Source organism: Apteryx mantelli, chromosome 26 (assembly GCF_036417845.1).
Source record: "Apteryx mantelli isolate bAptMan1 chromosome 26, bAptMan1.hap1, whole genome shotgun sequence".
Taxonomy (NCBI): Eukaryota; Metazoa; Chordata; class Aves; order Apterygiformes; family Apterygidae; genus Apteryx; species Apteryx mantelli.
Genome location: NC_090003.1, coordinates 9,097,980 through 9,115,733, shown reverse-complemented (window position 1 = coordinate 9,115,733; position 17,754 = coordinate 9,097,980). Strand labels below are relative to the sequence as shown.

Below are 17,754 nucleotides of genomic sequence, written 5' to 3'. Positions count from 1 at the left end.
CGTGGCCGTGCACGGGGCCGTGCACAGGACCATGCACCACGCAGCACCGTGGCCGTGCACGGGGCCGTGCCCAGGACCATACACCACGCAGCACCGTGGCCGTGCACGGGGCCGTGCACAGGACCATGCACCCCGCAGCACCGTGGCCGTGCACGGGGCCGTGCACAGGACCATGCACCCCGCAGCACCGTGGCCGTGCACGGGGCTGTGCACAGGACCATACACCACGCAGCACCGTGGCCGTGCACGGGGCTGTGCACAGGACCACACACCACGCAGCACCGTGGCCGTGCACGGGGCCGTGCACAGGACCATGCACCCCGCAGCACCGTGGCCGTGCACGGGGCCGTGCACAGGACCATGCACCACGCAGTGCCCTGGCCGTGCACGGGGCCGTGCACAGGACCATGCACCACGCAGCACCGTGGCCGTGCACGGGGCCGTGCACAGGACCATGCACCACGCAGCACCGTGGCCGTGCACGGGGCTGTGCACAGGACCATGCACCACGCAGCACCGTGGCCGTGCACGGGGCCGTGCACAGGACCATGCACCACGCAGCACCGTGGCCGTGCACGGGGCCGTGCACAGGACCATGCACCCCGCAGCACCGTGGCCGTGCACGGGGCTGTGCACAGGACCATGCACCCCGCAGCACCGTGGCCGTGCACGGGGCTGTGCACAGGACCATGCACCCCGCAGCACCGTGGCCGTGCCCCACGCAGCGCCCCTGCCCCGGCCGCGGCCGCCCCTGCCACCACTCGCGCGCGCTGGCCGAGGCCCCTCGCGCCCCGGGCGCGCGAGGCGGTGGCGGCGGCGCGCGGCGTGACGTCACGGCGCGCGCGCCCCGCCCCACCCCGCCCCGCCCCGCCCCGCCGCGGCCGTTGTCGGAGCCGTTGGGGCCGCTGGGGCCGTCGGCTGCCGCCATGGCGCTGCGCTTGGCGCTGGCCCGAGGCCTGCGGCTGCTGCCGCGTTGGGGGCCGCCCCGCGCCGCCCCGCGGCCCCCCGCCGGCCCCGCGCCGCCTTCCTCCTCCTCCTCCTCCTCCTCCTCCTCCTGCCGCCGCTGGTCCTGGCTCCCGGCCGCCCGCGGCCTCCTCGGCGGCGCGGCGGGCGGGCTGGCGCGGCGGGCGGCGGCGGCGCGGCGCGGCGGCGGCGGCGGCAGCCTGGCGCTGGCGCTGGCGCTGGGGCTGCTCGAGCCGCGCCTGGAGGAGCAGCGACGGGCCGAGGCGGCGTGCCGCCGCATCCAGGTGCGGCCCGGCCCCCGCGCCCTCCCCCCCCCCCCCGGCGCCCCCGCGGGGGGGGTCCGAGGTCCTCTGCCCTGGGCTGCACCCCAGAGAGGGCCTGGGGGGCCTCTGCCCTCGGCACCACCCCAAAGAGGGCCCGGGGGGGGTCCCCTGCCCTAGGCTGCACCCCGAAGAGGGCCTGGGGGGTCCCCTACCCTTGGCACCACCCCAAAAAGGGCCTGGGGGGGCCCCTGCCCTGGGCTGCACCCCAAAGAGGGCCCGGGGGTGTCCCCTGCCCTCGGCACCACCCCAAAGAGGGTCTGGGGGGGTCCCCTGCCCTGGGCTGCACCCCAGAGAGGGCCCAGGGGGGTCCCCTGCCCTGGGCTGCTCCCCAAGGAGGGTCCGGGGGGTCCCCTGCCCTCGGCACCACCCCAAAGAGGGCCCGGGGGGGGGTCCCCTGCCCTGAGCTGCTCCCCAGAGAGGGCCTGGGGGGGGTCCCTGCCCTGGGCTGCTCCCCAAAGAGGGTCTGGGGGGTCCCCTGCACTGGGCTGCACCCCGAAGAGGGCCTGGGGGGGGTCCCTGCCCTCAGCACCACCCCAAAGAGGGTCCGGGGGGTCCCTGCCATGGGCTGCACCCCAAAGAGGGCTCGGGGGGGTCCCAGCCCTGGGCTGCACCCCAAATAGGACCCGGGGGGGTCCTAGCCCTGGGCACAGTCCCAGGGGGAGCCGGGGGGGGCCCTGCTGCAGCAACCCCTCGGACCCCTCTGGAAGTGATTTTTGGGGACCTCCCTGTGGCAGCCCCTCTGAGGGGACCCTGCTGGGGGACCCCCTCGGGTACCCCGCGGGGAGGAGGAGGCGGGTGGCCTGCCGTGGGGGGAGGCCCTGGGGGCCCTCGCCGTGGCCAAGCCCCTTGGACACCTTCCCCCCACCCCACCGGGGACTGCTTGCAGCCCCTAAGCGCGTCCCTCGGGTGTCCTCAGGGCCTGCAGCGGGACGGGGACAGGTCAGGGCCAGGGTGATTCAGGAGGCTGGCTCTGCGGTGGGCCAAAGCCAAGGCAGAGGAGGTTGGCGTCGCCTTTCCGGGGGGTGACGCCACCTCCCATCCGACTCGTTTACGGGCCTCGACGCGGGGCGGAGGGCGAGCCTGCCTCGTCCGCGCGCGGGAATGGGCTCATTCCCGTAGCCGGGCTCCGAGAGCCTGTTCTCTCTCGCCGCGCCGAGGACAGTCCCTGTTAGTCTGGGCCAGGGTGTGCTGACGGGACGCCGAGGAGATGATAAAAATAGACTTTGGCTCTTCAGAGCAGGCTGTCGCTTCCCTGTTAACCGGCAGAAAATACATTCCTGCGAATATTCTGCCTTTCTCTGTAGTTTCTCAAGGTGCTTTCTCTCCCCCTGCCTTTTTCTCTGCTTTCAGCCCCCTCGCTGGGTAATTCAGTTTTCTGTCTTCCTCCTCCTCCCCTCCCTTCGCTGTCTCCGAAGCTGTTTCCCTTTGCCGTAGGACACGTCCTTAGGGCAGTCGCCGCTGCGCTGAGGTTGTAACTCACGTGGAAGCGAGCTTGTTTGTGCGGGTGTGTGGGAGGGAACTGTAGCGTTGACAGAGCTGTAGCGTATGCCAGGAGTGACGACGTGTCCAGATGTACTTTCAGGTTAAACTCCAGAGGTTCATCTACGTTGCTGTGACTTTGCAAGGCGAATTCCAGGCCTTGATCCATGCTCGCATCCGTAGCGCCGTTCATCTTGCCTGTACAGTTGCGCTTGTGGAACGGGCGTCTTTGTTCTTCTTCACTTTTGCCCATGAACTCTTAATTCCTTTGCTTTGTTTTCCCGTGTCTCTTTTGAATTCCTCCCCCAGTTCATTCTCACCTCACTGATTCACTCTTCTTCTAACTAACCAACTGTCATCTTCAGCTGCTGCAAAAGCTTGAGGCCTTGTTTTTCCATCTGTTGTTGCTCTTAATTGGATTTGCTTTTAAATGTTATTTTGCTGAATTATTTATAGAGGAGGAGAAAAGTGTTTATTTTTATATATTAGTATTAGAGCAGAAAAGTGTTTATTTTTATATTTGTATATTGTTTATTTGTAGATCAGCAAATGACTCCCCCTTCCCAGCCCTCTTCTATCCATGCATCTCCAGTACCCTTGGAAAGGGCGCCTTTGGTAAAGACTTCTTGTAGGGGATAATTTGTTCCTGACCTAGAATTTATCGCCCACAAAATATTTTTGCTATAGTTACAGGGATTCGAGTCTTGATGTTTAGACCTTGGTGGTAGTTTTCAAAAAGGACCAAAACAGGGCAGCTATAACCCATGTTTGGGAAGCTGTCTGAAGTGTACTGGTGCTGAACTGGGTTCTGCTCGCTCTTTCCTAGGGACGACATGAGGCTTGCAAAAATACCGGCACCTCTGTTACGTAGGCCTAACAAGCACAGAGGTTTTGCCACTTCATAGCTATTCCAGGTTGCCTTGCTGTAGACTCAGTTTCCACCAGAAAAAAAAAAAAAGGTGCGTTTAGCTATTTTAAATCAGTCAAGTGTAGCATAAGCACCTCTCGGGCGATGTAGCTGCATCTCTACTAGGGCTTTGTCAGCGTGTGAACACGCTAAAAAAACCTCAGCAGACATTCTGCCCATAAACCCTTTCTGGTATAGACCGGCTAGTAGCCTCTTCGCTCCTGGGACAGAGAGAACAATTTCTCCGATTCGTCATGTTATTGCTGAGCTTAATGTTCTTGCAGAGTCTTGGGCTCCTCAGATTAAGCAACAGATATTATGAAATGCTTGCTTCGTACTGTAATACTACGGATCCGTTTCTGCAGTTGCTTTAATCTGATCTAAGGGCAGGCTGCTGCTCAGAGGAGCACCTCTAGCCCTGGCTGTATGTTATCACCTTCTGGTGCCGGCACTACTTCACGCGGCTGGCTGCAAAGATTCGTTTTCGGCTAAATAGTTTCCTCGTCTGACTCACCGTGCAGCCACGTGGGTGCTAATGCCGGCCCCCCGGAAGGGGTCGGGATGTCCAGGCGGGAGAGTGGGACCAGCCATTTAGTGTCAGGCTGCGCTATGCTGGATTAGACTGTATCCTCGTTTGGAGGATCCGTGTGCGAGTTTTCGATGCCTTTCTTTGGAGTCCGGTTCACCGTAGATAACGTAGCGGGGTGCAGTGGAAGGAGTTTATCTTTCTGCACACAGTCGTTGGCCCTGTGGAATGTGTGATCGCGTAATACTGCTTAAACAGTAAAAAAAAAGTTTTCCTTCATTTTAAAGTATTGATTTTTTTGTTTGTGCTTTTTTTATTCTTTTCAGACAGTGTTTGTTGGAAAGAACAAGCCCCTGAAAGATCCACTGAGCTCTTTCCGCTGGCAGGGCTTCAAACTCGACGAATATCTCATTGGCCAACCCATTGGGAAGGGCTGCAGTGGAGCTGTGTACGAAGCAGCTATTCCTTTGTCTTCTGCTTGTCAAGGGAGGGTGGAGAGCGACCATCTCGCTGAAAAGGGGCCAACCACGCAGCCGAATCATGGCTCAGCTTTACAGCGTGCAGAAGAGGAGCCCGGGCACAAACGCCAACAAAACGCGGCTTTTCCATTAGCCATCAAAATGATGTGGAATATTTCGGTAAGGAGACGGTTCTTAATCTACTTGTCTGTCACTCGGAAAGTCTGGGTGAAATGGTTAACACTTAAGTGTTGAAAGCTCTGATTATTTAGCGTGCGACGAGTATGTCAAAACAAAGCTGTTGGTATGTGACATTGGAGCCGTAGATTGCTAACGAACAGTCAGAGCAAGGTAACGTTCCTTGTTCTTCGGAGTCAGCACCACCGTGATGCTGGAGCGCTGCTGTTGGTTGAGTCGTCCGTTATGGAGGTGCTGTTTCTGGAAGAAGTTTTGACGTTACCTGCAATGACAAACTTTAAGAACTAGAAGGAAATGGAAAAACACTTCCAACAGTGGTTTAGGAATCAGTGTCCTGAGAAGGCATAGGATTAAAAATAGATTTTCTTTTGTGGAGCGTGGCTTAGGTGTGAAATGGTCAACATTGCTTCTACGACGGGTGGGTAGGTGACTTACCTGCCAGGTCCCCTTACAGTGAAATAAGTGGGCGAGATCAGTCTTAGTAAGTGTTTTTCAGCCCAAGTGACTCTCTGATAATCCATATTCTCAAAATGAATATTCCACACACACACAAAAAAACCATTCTGTGTGTTTTTTTCCCATTGGAAAGTTTTTTGTGTCGTCTGATGGGGCAAGTGGATGTTCTAGTACAGTCCTCCAAAATGCCAACGTCTGAAATCTCTTGGGTTTGATAAATATACTGGCCTTTAGCTGTGGGCTTTTTCAATTAGTTTTTAAGTTGAAAATGACTGTTAGCATATAGCTCAACCTGTTCTGTAACACACCAGAGAGTATCAATTAGTAATTTCTGCAAAAAGGCCATGTTTTGTGGTTGAATGAGAGGATAAGTCTAAAGAGACTTTCTGTCTTGAAATAAAGGACTCGCTGCATTCCTTGGGAAATTGTTCGAGCAGTTAATTGCCTTCACTGTTTTCTTTTTCAAATCGGAGAAGAGCGTCCCTTATATCTAGTCTCAATTGATCTAACTTCAGCTTCCTTGAGATACAGTGCCAGTTTCAGGATTATCTGCTTTCAGGTTGTATAGAGACGGGATGATTTTAGAGCTTAAGGCTTTGGGATCAATGTTCTGTGTAATTGCTGTTGTAGGCTGGTTCTTCAAGCGCAGCCATCCTCAACGCTATGGGGCGAGAGCTCGTTCCAGCCACGGGGGTTGCCTTAGCTGGAGAATACGGAGCTGCCTCTCGCCACAGGTAGAGTAACGACGACAGCACAGCGGTGCCCAAATTGGGATACGCTAACTTTATCCAGCAGTTCGTTTTGCAGCACGTTTACCGTTTCTGTAAGAGTTCTTGGAAAAAAAATAAAACGGGAGTCTTGGGGTTATTAATGACTAAACTCAGGAGCTGTGTGCGTCTGTTTTGTCGAAACGATAGTGCCTTCAGAAGTGCTGTGTACCTTAAACAGCATGCAGGGGTGTGCTTCCGGCTGACTTAAGGGTTTTTCTCTGGTGTGCTCTTCTCTTGCACTATTAAGAAATTGCTTAGTAATAGTGCAGATACTAATTTAACACAAACTTGTTTACCTCGAGGAGCAGTACTGTGGCACTGTTTGTTGGTGCGCAGGGAATAAAGATAACTCAGCCGAGCTCCCCCTCCTGGGATTGATAGCTTAGTCTGGAAGGGTATCAAAAGATATTCCAAAAATGTGGGATCTGCTTTGGATCCTGTAAGTGGTCCGATGGGTGACTGCGTCAAGCCACTTTTATTCCCTGAGCCTTGGTTTCCCCGTATGTAAAATGCAGCTTCAAAAAAAAAAAGGCAAATGAAATTTGCCCTAACGTTGGTTTTGCTCTACAAGGGCTGCAGAGAGGGAGGTGGAAGTTCTGTGCTAGAGCAGGTCACTGCATGTACGAAACCGATGAAAACTGATGAGAAAGAAAATGGAAAATGCCTTAGTTTTCACGCTTTCACCTGAGTGAGAAATAAGCAAACAGCACATATGTGGAAAATTGCATTAAAACTCAGATTATGCTGAGTTTTGAAGTTATCTTTTTGTTCCAAAATGCTCTTTTTTTTCTTTTTTTTTTAACAATTTGAGACAATGGAGTCCACAGTCCAGATTGTCTGATTTAAATTTCAAATCCATCTCAGCTGCCAATACAAATGAATAATAAATGCCGTTTGGTATGTTGCTAGCCTGAGAACGCAACAGAGAAGGCAAACAGATATTTGGCATTCAAGGGATGAGAGGAGAGAGGTCTGTTTTGCAGATGCATGTAGGTAACTTGCCTTCATTTTAGTGACCGCTTCCTGCTTGTGCCCGATACTAGAGGGTTTAAATTGATACGCCTAGTGTGAATTTGACCTTTGGTTTAGGTCTAACAGTAATTGCTTTGTTTTTCTTTAAAGTTGTTGCAGTTCTTTTCTGCGACCAGCTGTGCCTTGGTTAGTAACAGGTACAGCAGTATGTAAAGGCTAGTAGTGTTTGAATGAAATTAAAGATTGCATTTTGAGCATAACCATTTCCAGCAAAGCTTAGTTCATAATGCAGGTAAAAGCACAAGGGTTTCCTGTTCAGCCGTTGTATTCTGGAAAATCCAGTTAACGACACAGCGCTCCTAACGAGCGTAGGAAAAGTCATGGTCCGAGTTCCCTCTGCTGGTGTAACAGCAGACGGCACTGTGTCGATGATGGCAATTCAGCGTTCCCAGTGGGAAGGGCCGCAGTCCGTTTTTGATTCCGGACGAAGTGCTGGGACCTGCCCGCTTCTGGGGGTGCTTCACATCGACGCTGGAATTGCTGAGCTGGGTGATGGTTAGGAAATTGGGAGGGAGCGCACCGAGTTTGCTATCAGTATTCTCACAGTTATAATCTCACAGTTTCCAGGGTTGTGAACGTGTGAGTCTTCGCATAATGGTTCGTCTTTTAAACTGTGTTCAGCAGCCTTAGCGCTATGTGTAATTAGGCTTTCACTTCAGAATAAACATACTTGAAAATGGCTTTGGGATCTTGCAGTGGGAGGACGCGCCGTATTAATGAATAATGAATTAAAAAATAAGGAATGTGTCTGTGATAAATCAAAACTGAACTGATTGATCTAATTTGTGGTATCAATATTTCGGCACAGAAAACCTGTCTTTGGGAGGAAGAAGTTGCAGCCTCATCCGAATATAATCCAGGTGATCCGAGCCTTCACATCCTCCGTCCCTTTGCTGCCTGGAGCCTTCACGGACTATCCCGATGTTCTTCCGTTAAGCTTGAATCCCAGAGGGATTGGTCACAGCCGCACGCTCTTTCTGGTGATGAAGAAGTAGGTGGAGAGAAGCTTATTTTATTACTTAAGACTTTCCGTGAGACTGCCCAGTGGGGCTGTGTCTTCTGCTGCTACGTGGGTCCTTGCAGAGGTCTGGCCTGGGTCGCTGCCAAAAAGCAGAGTGCGCTCTTGGAAACGCACCTCCCAGGACCTGTCCCAAATCCCTGAGATGTTAACTCTTGTTAAACAATGAAGACAAGCTGTTCTTTTTTAAGAATTGCTTAAAATGAATTGAAGAAATGCTGAACTTGTCCCCGTTTGTCTGCTCTTCTAATTCTGAACCCCCCCCCTTTTTTTTAATATGTGACTAGAGAGAGTAGAATCAGTAATGAGATTTAGTAGTGCTCGGTATCCCTGGCTTTCTCAATCTGGTTTTGGTTTTGAATGGGTATGACGGTGGCATTGATGCGCAACCCCCTTCTATTTCCCACCCTTTTTTTCCACCTGCATCTGGAAGAGTGTGTCCTGTTTTTATTTGCGGAGTATATTCTTTTCCCTCTTTCTGCCTATATGATCCGTATTAGTAATCTCTCTCCTCTTCCATGCAAAACGTAAAGTCTGTACATAAAAACCTGTAAGAATTATCACTGTGTACCCTGAGACGCTCATCATGCTGCTTAAGAGGATTATTTTATCTGAAGTTACAGACTCATGTGAGAGCACCGGATTGAGATGGTGGATGCTGTGGCAAAACAAAGGATTTGAGAACAGCGGACAAGGGAGTGGTGACAAGTTGAGGCTGAGAGGTGGGAAGGCATTCGGAAGCTCGGAAAGAATTTCCTACATAGAAGCGTGCTGTATGCCCAGCCAGACGCCGTTAAGGTTGAACTGTAAGCGATAAACTTCCGGGATACTAATTCAGATGTTTTCCTTGTGCTGGCTAGTTATCCGTGCACCCTGCGCCAATATCTGAGGGAGAGCAGTCCGGATGCTTGTCTCTCCACGATGATGATTTTACAGCTGTTGGAAGGCGTGGACCACCTTGTTCGACACGGAATAGCCCACAGAGACTTGAAGTCTGACAACGTCCTAGTTGAATTTGATTCTGGTATGTAGATTGCTGAGTATAAATGGCAAAGAGTAGGGAGCTGATAAAGTTAAGTCATGCACGGAAATCAGGCAGTCATGTAGATATTTGGTATGCATTTGAAAAAAACGAGCATCAAACCCTTTCAGGAATCTCCGTTTTGATTTTTAGCCTACCACTTGCTGTCCTTGCGGCACTTTGGAAGTCATTTCTCCTATCTGTGCCTCAGATTTTGTGTCATTAAAAAGGACTTGAAAGGACTGTTGAGTCCAGACTCTTGGCTCTGTCCTCTCTCGCTGGCCCAACAGCACAGAGCGGTTCTTAAAATCCCACCTCACAGTCAGATTAATAATGCTGCACCTTGGGATCGTTGAACACCAGTTGATGGGTGAGAGAACTGACAGAGTGTTAAAGCCAGAGACATTTTCATCTTCTTGTTCTCCTGTCAGCCTCTTTAACTAAGATTTTAATTACCTGAGCTCTTTTTCAGCATGACTGAGATTCAAATGGACAGAAAACAATAGCAGGCAGCCAGATCTGTGTAATTAAAGGTCTTGGTACAGCAGCTGTGGAAGATTTTCAGAGATTCTTTCTTTTCTTGAAGGAACAGCTTCTCTGAGGCTATGTTGAATGCAGTTAAGAATGATTTAAAGCATCAGTTTTTCAGTAGCAGAGTCTGGAGAAGAATGATTCTATTTTGCAATGTTTGACTTGTCATCAGGACAACAGCTATTAACCAGTGCAGACTTTTTCCAGCCTGCCTTTGCTATAGATAAAAACAGACAACAAATTTAAAAGATTCCTCCATCCTTCCTCTGTACCTTATGAATCTTCATTTCTGTGATAACAGCGAAGTTTTGTCAGACACATGCTCCATGGGGAGAAGTAATGTTCTCTAAAAAAGGAACTGGAAGAACAGGGGGTTTTTTGTTAAGAAAAGCAATTTTTCACCTAATAGTACAGAGGGGAAGCAGAAAAACAGTCTGCGGTTATACTGATTCCCAGGGATATTGAGATTGTTCCTGAAGACTGTCTTTGATGTTGATGTGATGCGGTAGCTGGCATGGCCGGGTGCTCCTGAACTGACTGCTAACTCTGCTGACCCCGTGTCATTTGCAGCTGGCTGCCCTTGGCTGGTGATCACAGACTTTGGTTGCTGTTTGGCAGACGAAAAGATTGGCTTGAGGCTGCCTTTCACCAGCTCTTCCGTGGATCGAGGTGGCAATGGCTGTCTTATGGCACCCGAGGTAAATCCGCCTATAGTAACTGTTCGCGTTGATAGTCGCACGCTCGTGCCCTTGGGGGGAATAAAAGTTTCCGCCCCGGTTGCGGTGCAGGCTGTGGGAGTTGTGTCGCGAGCTTAAAAAAGGGCAGGATTAGGTCTAGAAGCAATGAACCGTGGAGGGGATGAGCGTACGTCGCTTCGTCCATGAACCTTACCCCTGTGCACACGCCAAGAAATGCAAATGCTGGCTTATATGGTCTCTACTCTTACGTGTTCACATTAATACCTGCTGAAAGCCTCTGCGATTGGATCAATCATTTTCTAACCATTCTTGCTCCTTGACGTGCTCGGTCATGCAGTGCGTTGCCCGTAGTTGGCTACTGTTTAACTGTTCTCACCCTACAGTCCATCGTAGAGGGTCATCTCCCATAAAGCAGTGGAGGAGATGCATGTTCTAACGTGAGTTATGGTTGTCAAATGTCTCTGCATTAATAAATAAATTAAAACAAAAGTCTTCTCTGGAACTGTGCTGAGCAGTTGTCAAACTTGTACTACCCTGAACACTAAGAAATGACTCTTCAACACCATGTGAACGCTAGTCAAAGGTAGGAACTAAAGCCTAGAATCAGATGATCAGGATCTTCTGTGTGCCCTGGTGGGCTGAGCAGCACTGAAGGCCTAGAGCATGCCAATAGGAAATATTTAGACTGGAGATTTAGATGAAACAGTTTCAGTTTGTTTCCCTTATTACAGTGGAAACGCTGAGTTGACCCTTCCTAAATTGTTTTAACAAAACGCCTAGTTAGAGCTGTTTATTGCAACTTCCCCATCTCTGTGGACTTTTTGCTGCAGGTGGCCACAGCCTCGTCTGGTCCAGGCATGGTGATCGACTACAGTAAAGCTGATGCGTGGGCTGTTGGAGCAATTGCCTATGAAATCCTTGGCCTAGCCAATCCTTTCTACGGCCACGGGGATTCAGAGCTGGAAAGCAGAAGTTACCGTGAAGACCAGCTGCCAAACCTGCCCGATCACGTGCCCCTGGAGATGAAGCATGTGATAAAAATGCTACTTCGGAGGGATCCCGACAAGGTGAGAGACTCTGCCTTGGAGGAGAAGTCTAACTGGTCTTCTGGAGCATTGTTTGTAGATCATCTTGCCCCGCAGGGCTCCAGGTGCATGACTTGTAATCCAGATGTCATTGCACTGTAGATAATGACTGAAGACAAACATAGATCTGGGCTGAGGTGCGGTGTGGTGTCTCACATGTGTCACTGAACAGTTTGCAGATTTCAGTGGTCAAAGGGAGGCAGTGAACAGACATTGAGCTGGGCGGTTGGGCTGATAATAACATTCATGAAGAGCTTTTCTGTTCACGGTGGCTGCACGGTGCCTTAGAGGAGGCCTGGGGGGCTTTTAGCAGTATATATCCTACGTGCTAGCAGCTTCGACAGGAGGTCAGCGAGGTCGGCTAATTTTCCCTCTCCCTCTTTTTTCAGAGATTATCCGCTAGAGCTGCCGCTAACGTGCTTCACTTAAGCCTCTGGGGTGAAAGTCTTCTAGCCTCCAAGACCCTGAAGCTTGACCAGATGGTTGCCTGGCTTCTCTGCCAGTCTGCGGCCACTTTGCTCATGGATGGACTGGTGGATAAAAGCAGGGTAGAAACAAAAATGAAGATGTGCTTCTTGGCCAACCTGGAATATGAAGATCTCTGGGCAGCAGCGTTCCTGTTGCTGTCCTGGAGAAACCAGTCTGGGTGAAGGGTACGGTTTGGGGCGCCACCATGCAGTAGATAAATGGCGCTTTCTCAACGCACATAGGAATTCGTCTTTTCTGTCTGCTTGGAATCCTTAAACGCTTTAGGGAAAAAATCTGCAGGCCGGTGTGCGTGTTGTGTAAGAGGTTGCGTTTACCTGTAGCAAGCGTTCTTACACCCTATTTTTCTCTTCCCGTTAGAAGAAACACCCTTGCGTCATTACTGCTTTGGGGGGGGGTTGCAGAACGTGCAGGTGTCTCGAGGTCTGTGGTTGGTTTTGTTCACAGGGGGGAATCTACAGCTGACTTCTAAGTCACACGCGGAACGAAGCAAGTTCCTTTTCAGAAGAGGGTGCGTGGAGAAGGAGGTATTGTACAGCTGCTCTTTGCACAGAAGCATCACAAATTTGAACGATACGTGGAGAAAGCTGTTTAACAATGAAGCCTTATCCTTGGATTGGGGAGGGTAGGAGACATCGGTTTTAAAACAATAACCATCGTATTAATGAAAATATCATTAAATGTTACATCCGTAATATTGCTGGTGCGTAGAGGAACTTGGGGGGAAAGTTATTTATGCTTGTTGCACAATAAATTGGAGATTATGCGCTGATACTGAGTGGATTCTCTACATCTCGGTTCATCGTATTCAGATTTTAGACTGGTGGTGTGTGAGTCACTGAAGTCAGTGATATCGTACGAGATCATTCAGCCTCCGAAACACATTATTCCCCCGACGGCGGTTTTCCAAAGAGTAAGCCCGCTCCCGTTTGAGGAAGGAAGGTTGTGTTGTCAGTGTACTTATTTCTTGCTCTCCTGATTGCTCATTCGCTTACTGCTCTCGCAGTTTCCAGGTGGCTGAAATTGCCTGTCCCATGGCTGCTGTCGCTGAGCAAATCGTCGCACCGTAACGCGCTGCCGAGATCCAACACGGTAAAGTGCTTTCTAGTTCAGCAGCGGTGTAAAACTACCCACCAAGGAAGGGCCCTGTGACTTTCACGGTGTAGCAACCGAGACACGCTGTAGCCGTGTGTTGTCCTAGCGGACACACCGGGAAGTCAGTTGCCCGCGTAATAACCAGCCACCTCGTTCTGACCTTACTCCTAATTTTAGAAATACAGTGTGAACGTAGCACACTAGCGGGGCTGTAAACAAGGATCAGCCAAGAGCACAAAGCCCGGAAAATCGTGGAAAGTGAGTTCTGTGCGGGAAAGGCAGGAGCCGTAACCAGCAGGGACGAGCGCGTGAGCGTGCCGGCTCGCGCACGGGTGTGTAGGGAAAGAGCCGAGAAGTGACCTTGCACGAGGGGCAGCTGGAAGTTGCGCCAGAGCGGCAGAGTCGAAACCTTTGCTGCCTCGAAGCAAAGAGTAGATACTTTTCGAAGAGTAAATACTGCCGATTTTCGGGTAAATCTCAACTCCGACCTCGCTGTTTCTCTTTTTTCCCTGAGTCAGCAGGAGCCGATTAGTGAAGCAGGGCACAGCTCCCGCTTGCTTACGCGCTTCTCTTGTAACCGGAGCACCAGGCCTGGAATATGGACGTATTTAATGTAAAAACGGGTGGAACAGGCTTCCCGATGTGAACGTACTCGAGGCCTACTCGGATCTCAAGCGTGCCGTGATTACGTGAACCGGGGTTTGGACTTTGCTGCTTGGCAGGCGTTGGCTGCGTTAACTCCAGGCACTGGAAACTTCCTTACCCTTGAAAGTATCGCGTTTCATCTATCGAGGCTTAAAAATAGCCCGAGATACCCGTTCCCCTGCGCCACCCCGTGTTTTAAATTTCCTATTACTGTTTCCCGTTTGCCTTCGTTTTGTCTGGCTGCAGTTTTGCTGAGCTTAGATGGTTTTCGTTTGTTTCGCTGGGTTTTTTTTTTTTTGGTTAATGGGACGTTTTTGTGATTCTTCAGTGTTCTGGATGCTTTTTTTAAAAGCGCAATTTAAAAATACGTGCTGTTAATGCAACAAACGCTGCTTTTGTTTCTGAAGACGTTTCAGGCGGCAAAACCTGGCCGTTTTCCAGCACATCGCTCTTACCCTGTTACCGCAATCGCTAAACTGGCCCCAAAAAGCCTGTCAGAGGTGTTTGAGATGAAGCTCCTTGCTCCCAGGTGTCACTTCCAGGTGTTTTTCGGGAACTAGGCAGTGTGGTGGGAAAAGGAGGAGATGAGAAAGACGGAGGGGGGGACGCGAAGGCCGTGCCAGAGCTCGGCCCTGTGCCAGGGGAGGCTGGACATCCGGCTGCACTTCGAACCCTCCCGGCGTCGGCAGCCGAGCCTGAGCTGCAGTGCCTCGCTCTGCTCCGCGCCCGGGAGAAGGTCGGAGCGAGGGGGCAGGATGAAGCGCCTGCTGCGGGCCGCTTGCCACGTGCCGCGGGAAGCCGGGCTCGGGGGTGTCCGGAGCCAGGCCCCGGGACACGGGGCCCCCCGCCGCTGCCTCTCGGGCTCCGGCTTCAACGTCCCGCCCAGCGCCCAGTTTGTGGCCCGGCCCGTGGGCGTCTGCTCCATGATGAAACTCCCCGTCCAGGCCTCGGCAGAGGGGCTGGACGCGGCTTTTGTCGGCATCCCGCTAGACACCGGCACGTCCAACCGGCCGGGAGCCAGGTAAGCGCCGGCCGGGCACCTTCCCGGGGAGGAGAGAATCTCCTCCGGGGATGAGGCCCATCCGCACCCCGCTGGAGGAGCCGGGCAGCTTTTCCTCCACGACCGCTTCCAGAAGAGCTTGCTCCCGGCAGCACTGCGGCTCCGTCTCTCCCCAGGTTCGGTCCCCGCCACATCCGGGCCGAGTCGGTGATGCTGCGGCGCTACAACTCCAGCACCGGAGCCGCCCCTTTTGATTCCCTCCGGGTCGCCGACGTCGGGGACGTGAACGTGAACCTCTACAACCTGCCCGACAGCTGCCGGCGCATCCGCGAGCGCTACGGGGAGATAGTGGCCTCCGGCTGCGTCCCCCTCTCCCTGGGTAAGGCCCCATGCCAGCGTCAGCTCCGCTGCTCCTCCAAACTCGAGCACAATTGGGAACGTGCTTCCGGTCCCCTGCTGTGTGGCAGCCGGAATGGGGGCGGTTTTACATCCCTCTAAAAAGCGATCGGGGAACACGGCCTCGCCGCTGGAGTTGGCTCACGCGGCCGCTTTTAGCCCTCTCGTTTCCCCGAGGGAGACAGGAGGGAGGGAGGAAGCTGCGCCCGGGAGCCACCAGCACCACGGGGTGGCGCGGATACGAGCGCAGCGTGAACGCAGGGAAAAAACGGCCCGTGAGCCGTTACTGAATGCTGAGCAGCGCGCGTCACCTCTTCCCTGTCCTGCTGCAGGTGGAGATCACACCATCACATACCCGATCCTGCAGGCCGTGGCGGAAAAGTAAGTCTCAGCCATGAAAAATGCGGCATAAGGAGCGGCTGAAGGTAACTCAGCCCATGCAGGGACAGCAGCCGCGGATGCAGCACCTCTGCTCTCCCGGGCTTTCCGGGGCTGCTGGGCCGATGCCCGGAGCCCATAAGGGACAGCGTGCTCCCGTCCCCGCGCTGCTGACCCGCCTGCGCGATCCCTGCTGGCATCTTAAATTAAAAATCCCTTTTTTGAGTATTGCAAGCAGCTCTCCCTCCTCTCTTGTTCGTGTTGTGGAGGCAATCGGTGGCGCACGATCTGCTCATTGCCTTCCCGAGCCTTGGGATTAATAACACAGCAGCTCTTAACGGGCAGCGATGGGAGCTTGCGGGGAACGGTCCGGCATTCGGGCTTTAACTTCACCCTCGGGAAGGTGCCGGGGTGGCGCTAACGTGCTGCCCTGCCTCAGCCAGGCACGGCCCCGTGGGGCTGGTGCACGTGGACGCTCACGCCGACACCGGCGACACGGCCCTGGGCGAGCGGATCTACCACGGGACGCCGTTCCGGCGCTGCGTGGAGGAAGGGCTGCTGGACCGCCGGCGCGTGGCGCAGATCGGCCTCCGCGGCTCCTCCTACGCCCCCGATCCTTACGAGTACAGCCGGGAGCAGGTAACTTGGGCGGCGGGCGAACGGCGGCCTCCGCGGCTCTCGTTCACGCTCCCCACCGCCAGCCGGAGCGTGCTGAGCCCTAAACCGCCCTGAGCAGCGAGCGAGAGCGAGCGGAGGCTGCAGCCGGCTGCGTCCCCGCAGCTCGGCCCCGGGCTGAGCGCTGTGGTCGCTCTCGGGGCGGTGACGCGGGGCGTCTGCCTCCGGGCAGGGTTTCCGCGTCGTCCCGGCTGCAGACTGTTGGCTGAAGTCGCTGGTGCCGCTGATGGAGGAGGTGAGGAAGCAGATGGGGGACGAGCCTGTTTACATCAGTTTTGACATCGATGGCCTCGACCCCGCGTACGCTCCGGGAACCGGGACGCCCGAGATAGCCGGGCTCACGCCCGCCCAGGTAAGGGGAGACACGGCTTCGTTTCCACGAGGAATGGTGACCTTCTTGTTCCCGTTAGAGGAAGGCAGGCTGCTAGCGCTCCTTGCAAAGCCGAGGAGGACGGAGAATCACCTAGAGATATGCAGGAAAGAAACTACTGAACTGATGTCGCTTGGTCTGTACAGGCTGTGTCATCGCAGAGTTCGCCTTAAGTGTATAAGGGAAGAACCAGAACTGGTTTGCTGCATCAAGTAGGTTTCTTGATCCCAAATCGGTTTCCTTCCCAGGCTTTGGAGATTATCCAGGGCTGCAGAGGCCTGAATATAGTGGGATGTGACCTCGTCGAAGTCGCGCCGATATATGACACCTCCGGTGAGTCCGACAAAACGCTCCTCCGGGCGGGCGGGCGCTGGTAGGGGACGGCATCCCCAGCTGTTATTTCGGGGAGATGCATCTGCTTCTTTTTGTAGGAAACACGGCCCTCCTGGGGGCAAATCTGCTCTTCGAAATGTTGTGCGTTCTCCCCAAAGTGAAAACCGTGTGAGGGCGGCTCCTGCCTCTTTGCAACCCGTCGTGGTAAAACAGCACGGACAAAGACGCCCTAATGGACCTTGGTCAAGGCGATCGGTCTTCAATGTCCCGTCCTCCGCAGCCAGCTGCAGCTAACGAGCGCTTTGCAGTAAGGAATAAATGTCGTTTACCGCTAGAAAAAGTAATTTCAAGCTTATACGCTGTCGGTAGCAGATGGGTTTGAACAACCCATTTAGTGGTGTCGGTAGGGTAGTTTTGAGTTTGCTCAGCGTGGAAAAAAAAAAGGCTAATGGCACTTTGCCTCCACTTTCACAATCTGAATTACTCACCCAGCAGCCAGGGCTCGTATATGATCTTTACGCAACTGTCACCAGTAAAAGTAGGGTAATGTGGGGTAGCTGAACGTGCTCTGTATTGCGGAAGGGAAAAACCCGGGGTCCTTGTCGTTAAATGACGAGGACGGCGGCATTACCTCCAAGTCGGGGGCGAGGATTCAAGCTGAGCGCGTCTAGTTCAGCTCATGCGGTAAGCGGTGACTCGAGCCCAGGCGCTGCATCACCCAGGGCCTTCGCGTTCTGGCTCTACGGGATTCCTTCAGGAACCCCAGGCAAGATCCTTAAGAGAGCAGAGCGGTGTTTTAATAAGCGCAGCAGCCTGTTTTCCTGATGGGGATAACCAGGCCCTTCCCTTAACCAACTGCTTGCGTTCAAGGAGTAGCTTAACAGTCCCGGGGTTTCTGAACTCACGCTGAG

At 53.4% G+C, this 17,754-nt stretch overlaps 2 protein-coding genes across 3 annotated transcripts; both read left to right on the top strand.

Annotated features, from left to right (window-relative positions):
• Window positions 1-913: 913 nt before the first annotated feature.
• PINK1 (PTEN induced kinase 1) lies at window positions 914-12,723 on the top strand. Of its 2 annotated transcripts, XM_013953471.2 has the most exons (9): window positions 2,797-2,911; window positions 3,307-3,380; window positions 4,525-4,836; window positions 5,941-6,044; window positions 7,921-8,103; window positions 8,991-9,154; window positions 10,253-10,380; window positions 11,211-11,447; window positions 11,855-12,723. In XM_013953471.2, the coding sequence occupies exons 1-9, from the start codon at window positions 2,857-2,859 to the stop codon at window positions 12,113-12,115; spliced, it is 1,518 nt and encodes a 505-aa protein (XP_013808925.2). In that variant the 5' UTR covers window positions 2,797-2,856; the 3' UTR covers window positions 12,116-12,723. The 2 variants fall into 2 exon arrangements, with proteins under 2 accessions (XP_067167133.1, XP_013808925.2); XM_067311032.1 differs by lacking the exons at window positions 2,797-2,911; window positions 3,307-3,380 and adding an exon at window positions 914-1,247.
• A 1,430-nt stretch (window positions 12,724-14,153) lies between these two features.
• Window positions 14,154-17,727, top strand: AGMAT (agmatinase (putative)). Its single transcript, XM_067310845.1, has 7 exons — window positions 14,154-14,712; window positions 14,868-15,070; window positions 15,420-15,468; window positions 15,909-16,104; window positions 16,313-16,492; window positions 16,759-16,843; window positions 16,942-17,727. The coding sequence occupies exons 1-7, from the start codon at window positions 14,276-14,278 to the stop codon at window positions 17,013-17,015; spliced, it is 1,224 nt and encodes a 407-aa protein (XP_067166946.1). The 5' UTR covers window positions 14,154-14,275; the 3' UTR covers window positions 17,016-17,727.
• The last annotated feature ends 27 nt before the right edge of the window (window positions 17,728-17,754 follow it).

Coding starts and splice junctions, on each gene's coding strand:
- PINK1 (XM_067311032.1), top strand. CDS start 927: ATGGCGCTGCGCTTGGCGCTGGCCCGAGGCCTGCGGCTGCTGCCGCGT. Junction 4,837..5,940: donor AAATGATGTGGAATATTTCG/GTAAGGAGACGG, acceptor TTGCTGTTGTAG/GCTGGTTCTTCAAGCGCAGC. Junction 11,448..11,854: donor TTCGGAGGGATCCCGACAAG/GTGAGAGACTCT, acceptor CTCTTTTTTCAG/AGATTATCCGCTAGAGCTGC.
- AGMAT (XM_067310845.1), top strand. CDS start 14,276: ATGAGAAAGACGGAGGGGGGGACGCGAAGGCCGTGCCAGAGCTCGGCC. Junction 14,713..14,867: donor TCCAACCGGCCGGGAGCCAG/GTAAGCGCCGGC, acceptor GTCTCTCCCCAG/GTTCGGTCCCCGCCACATCC. Junction 16,105..16,312: donor ACGAGTACAGCCGGGAGCAG/GTAACTTGGGCG, acceptor GCCTCCGGGCAG/GGTTTCCGCGTCGTCCCGGC.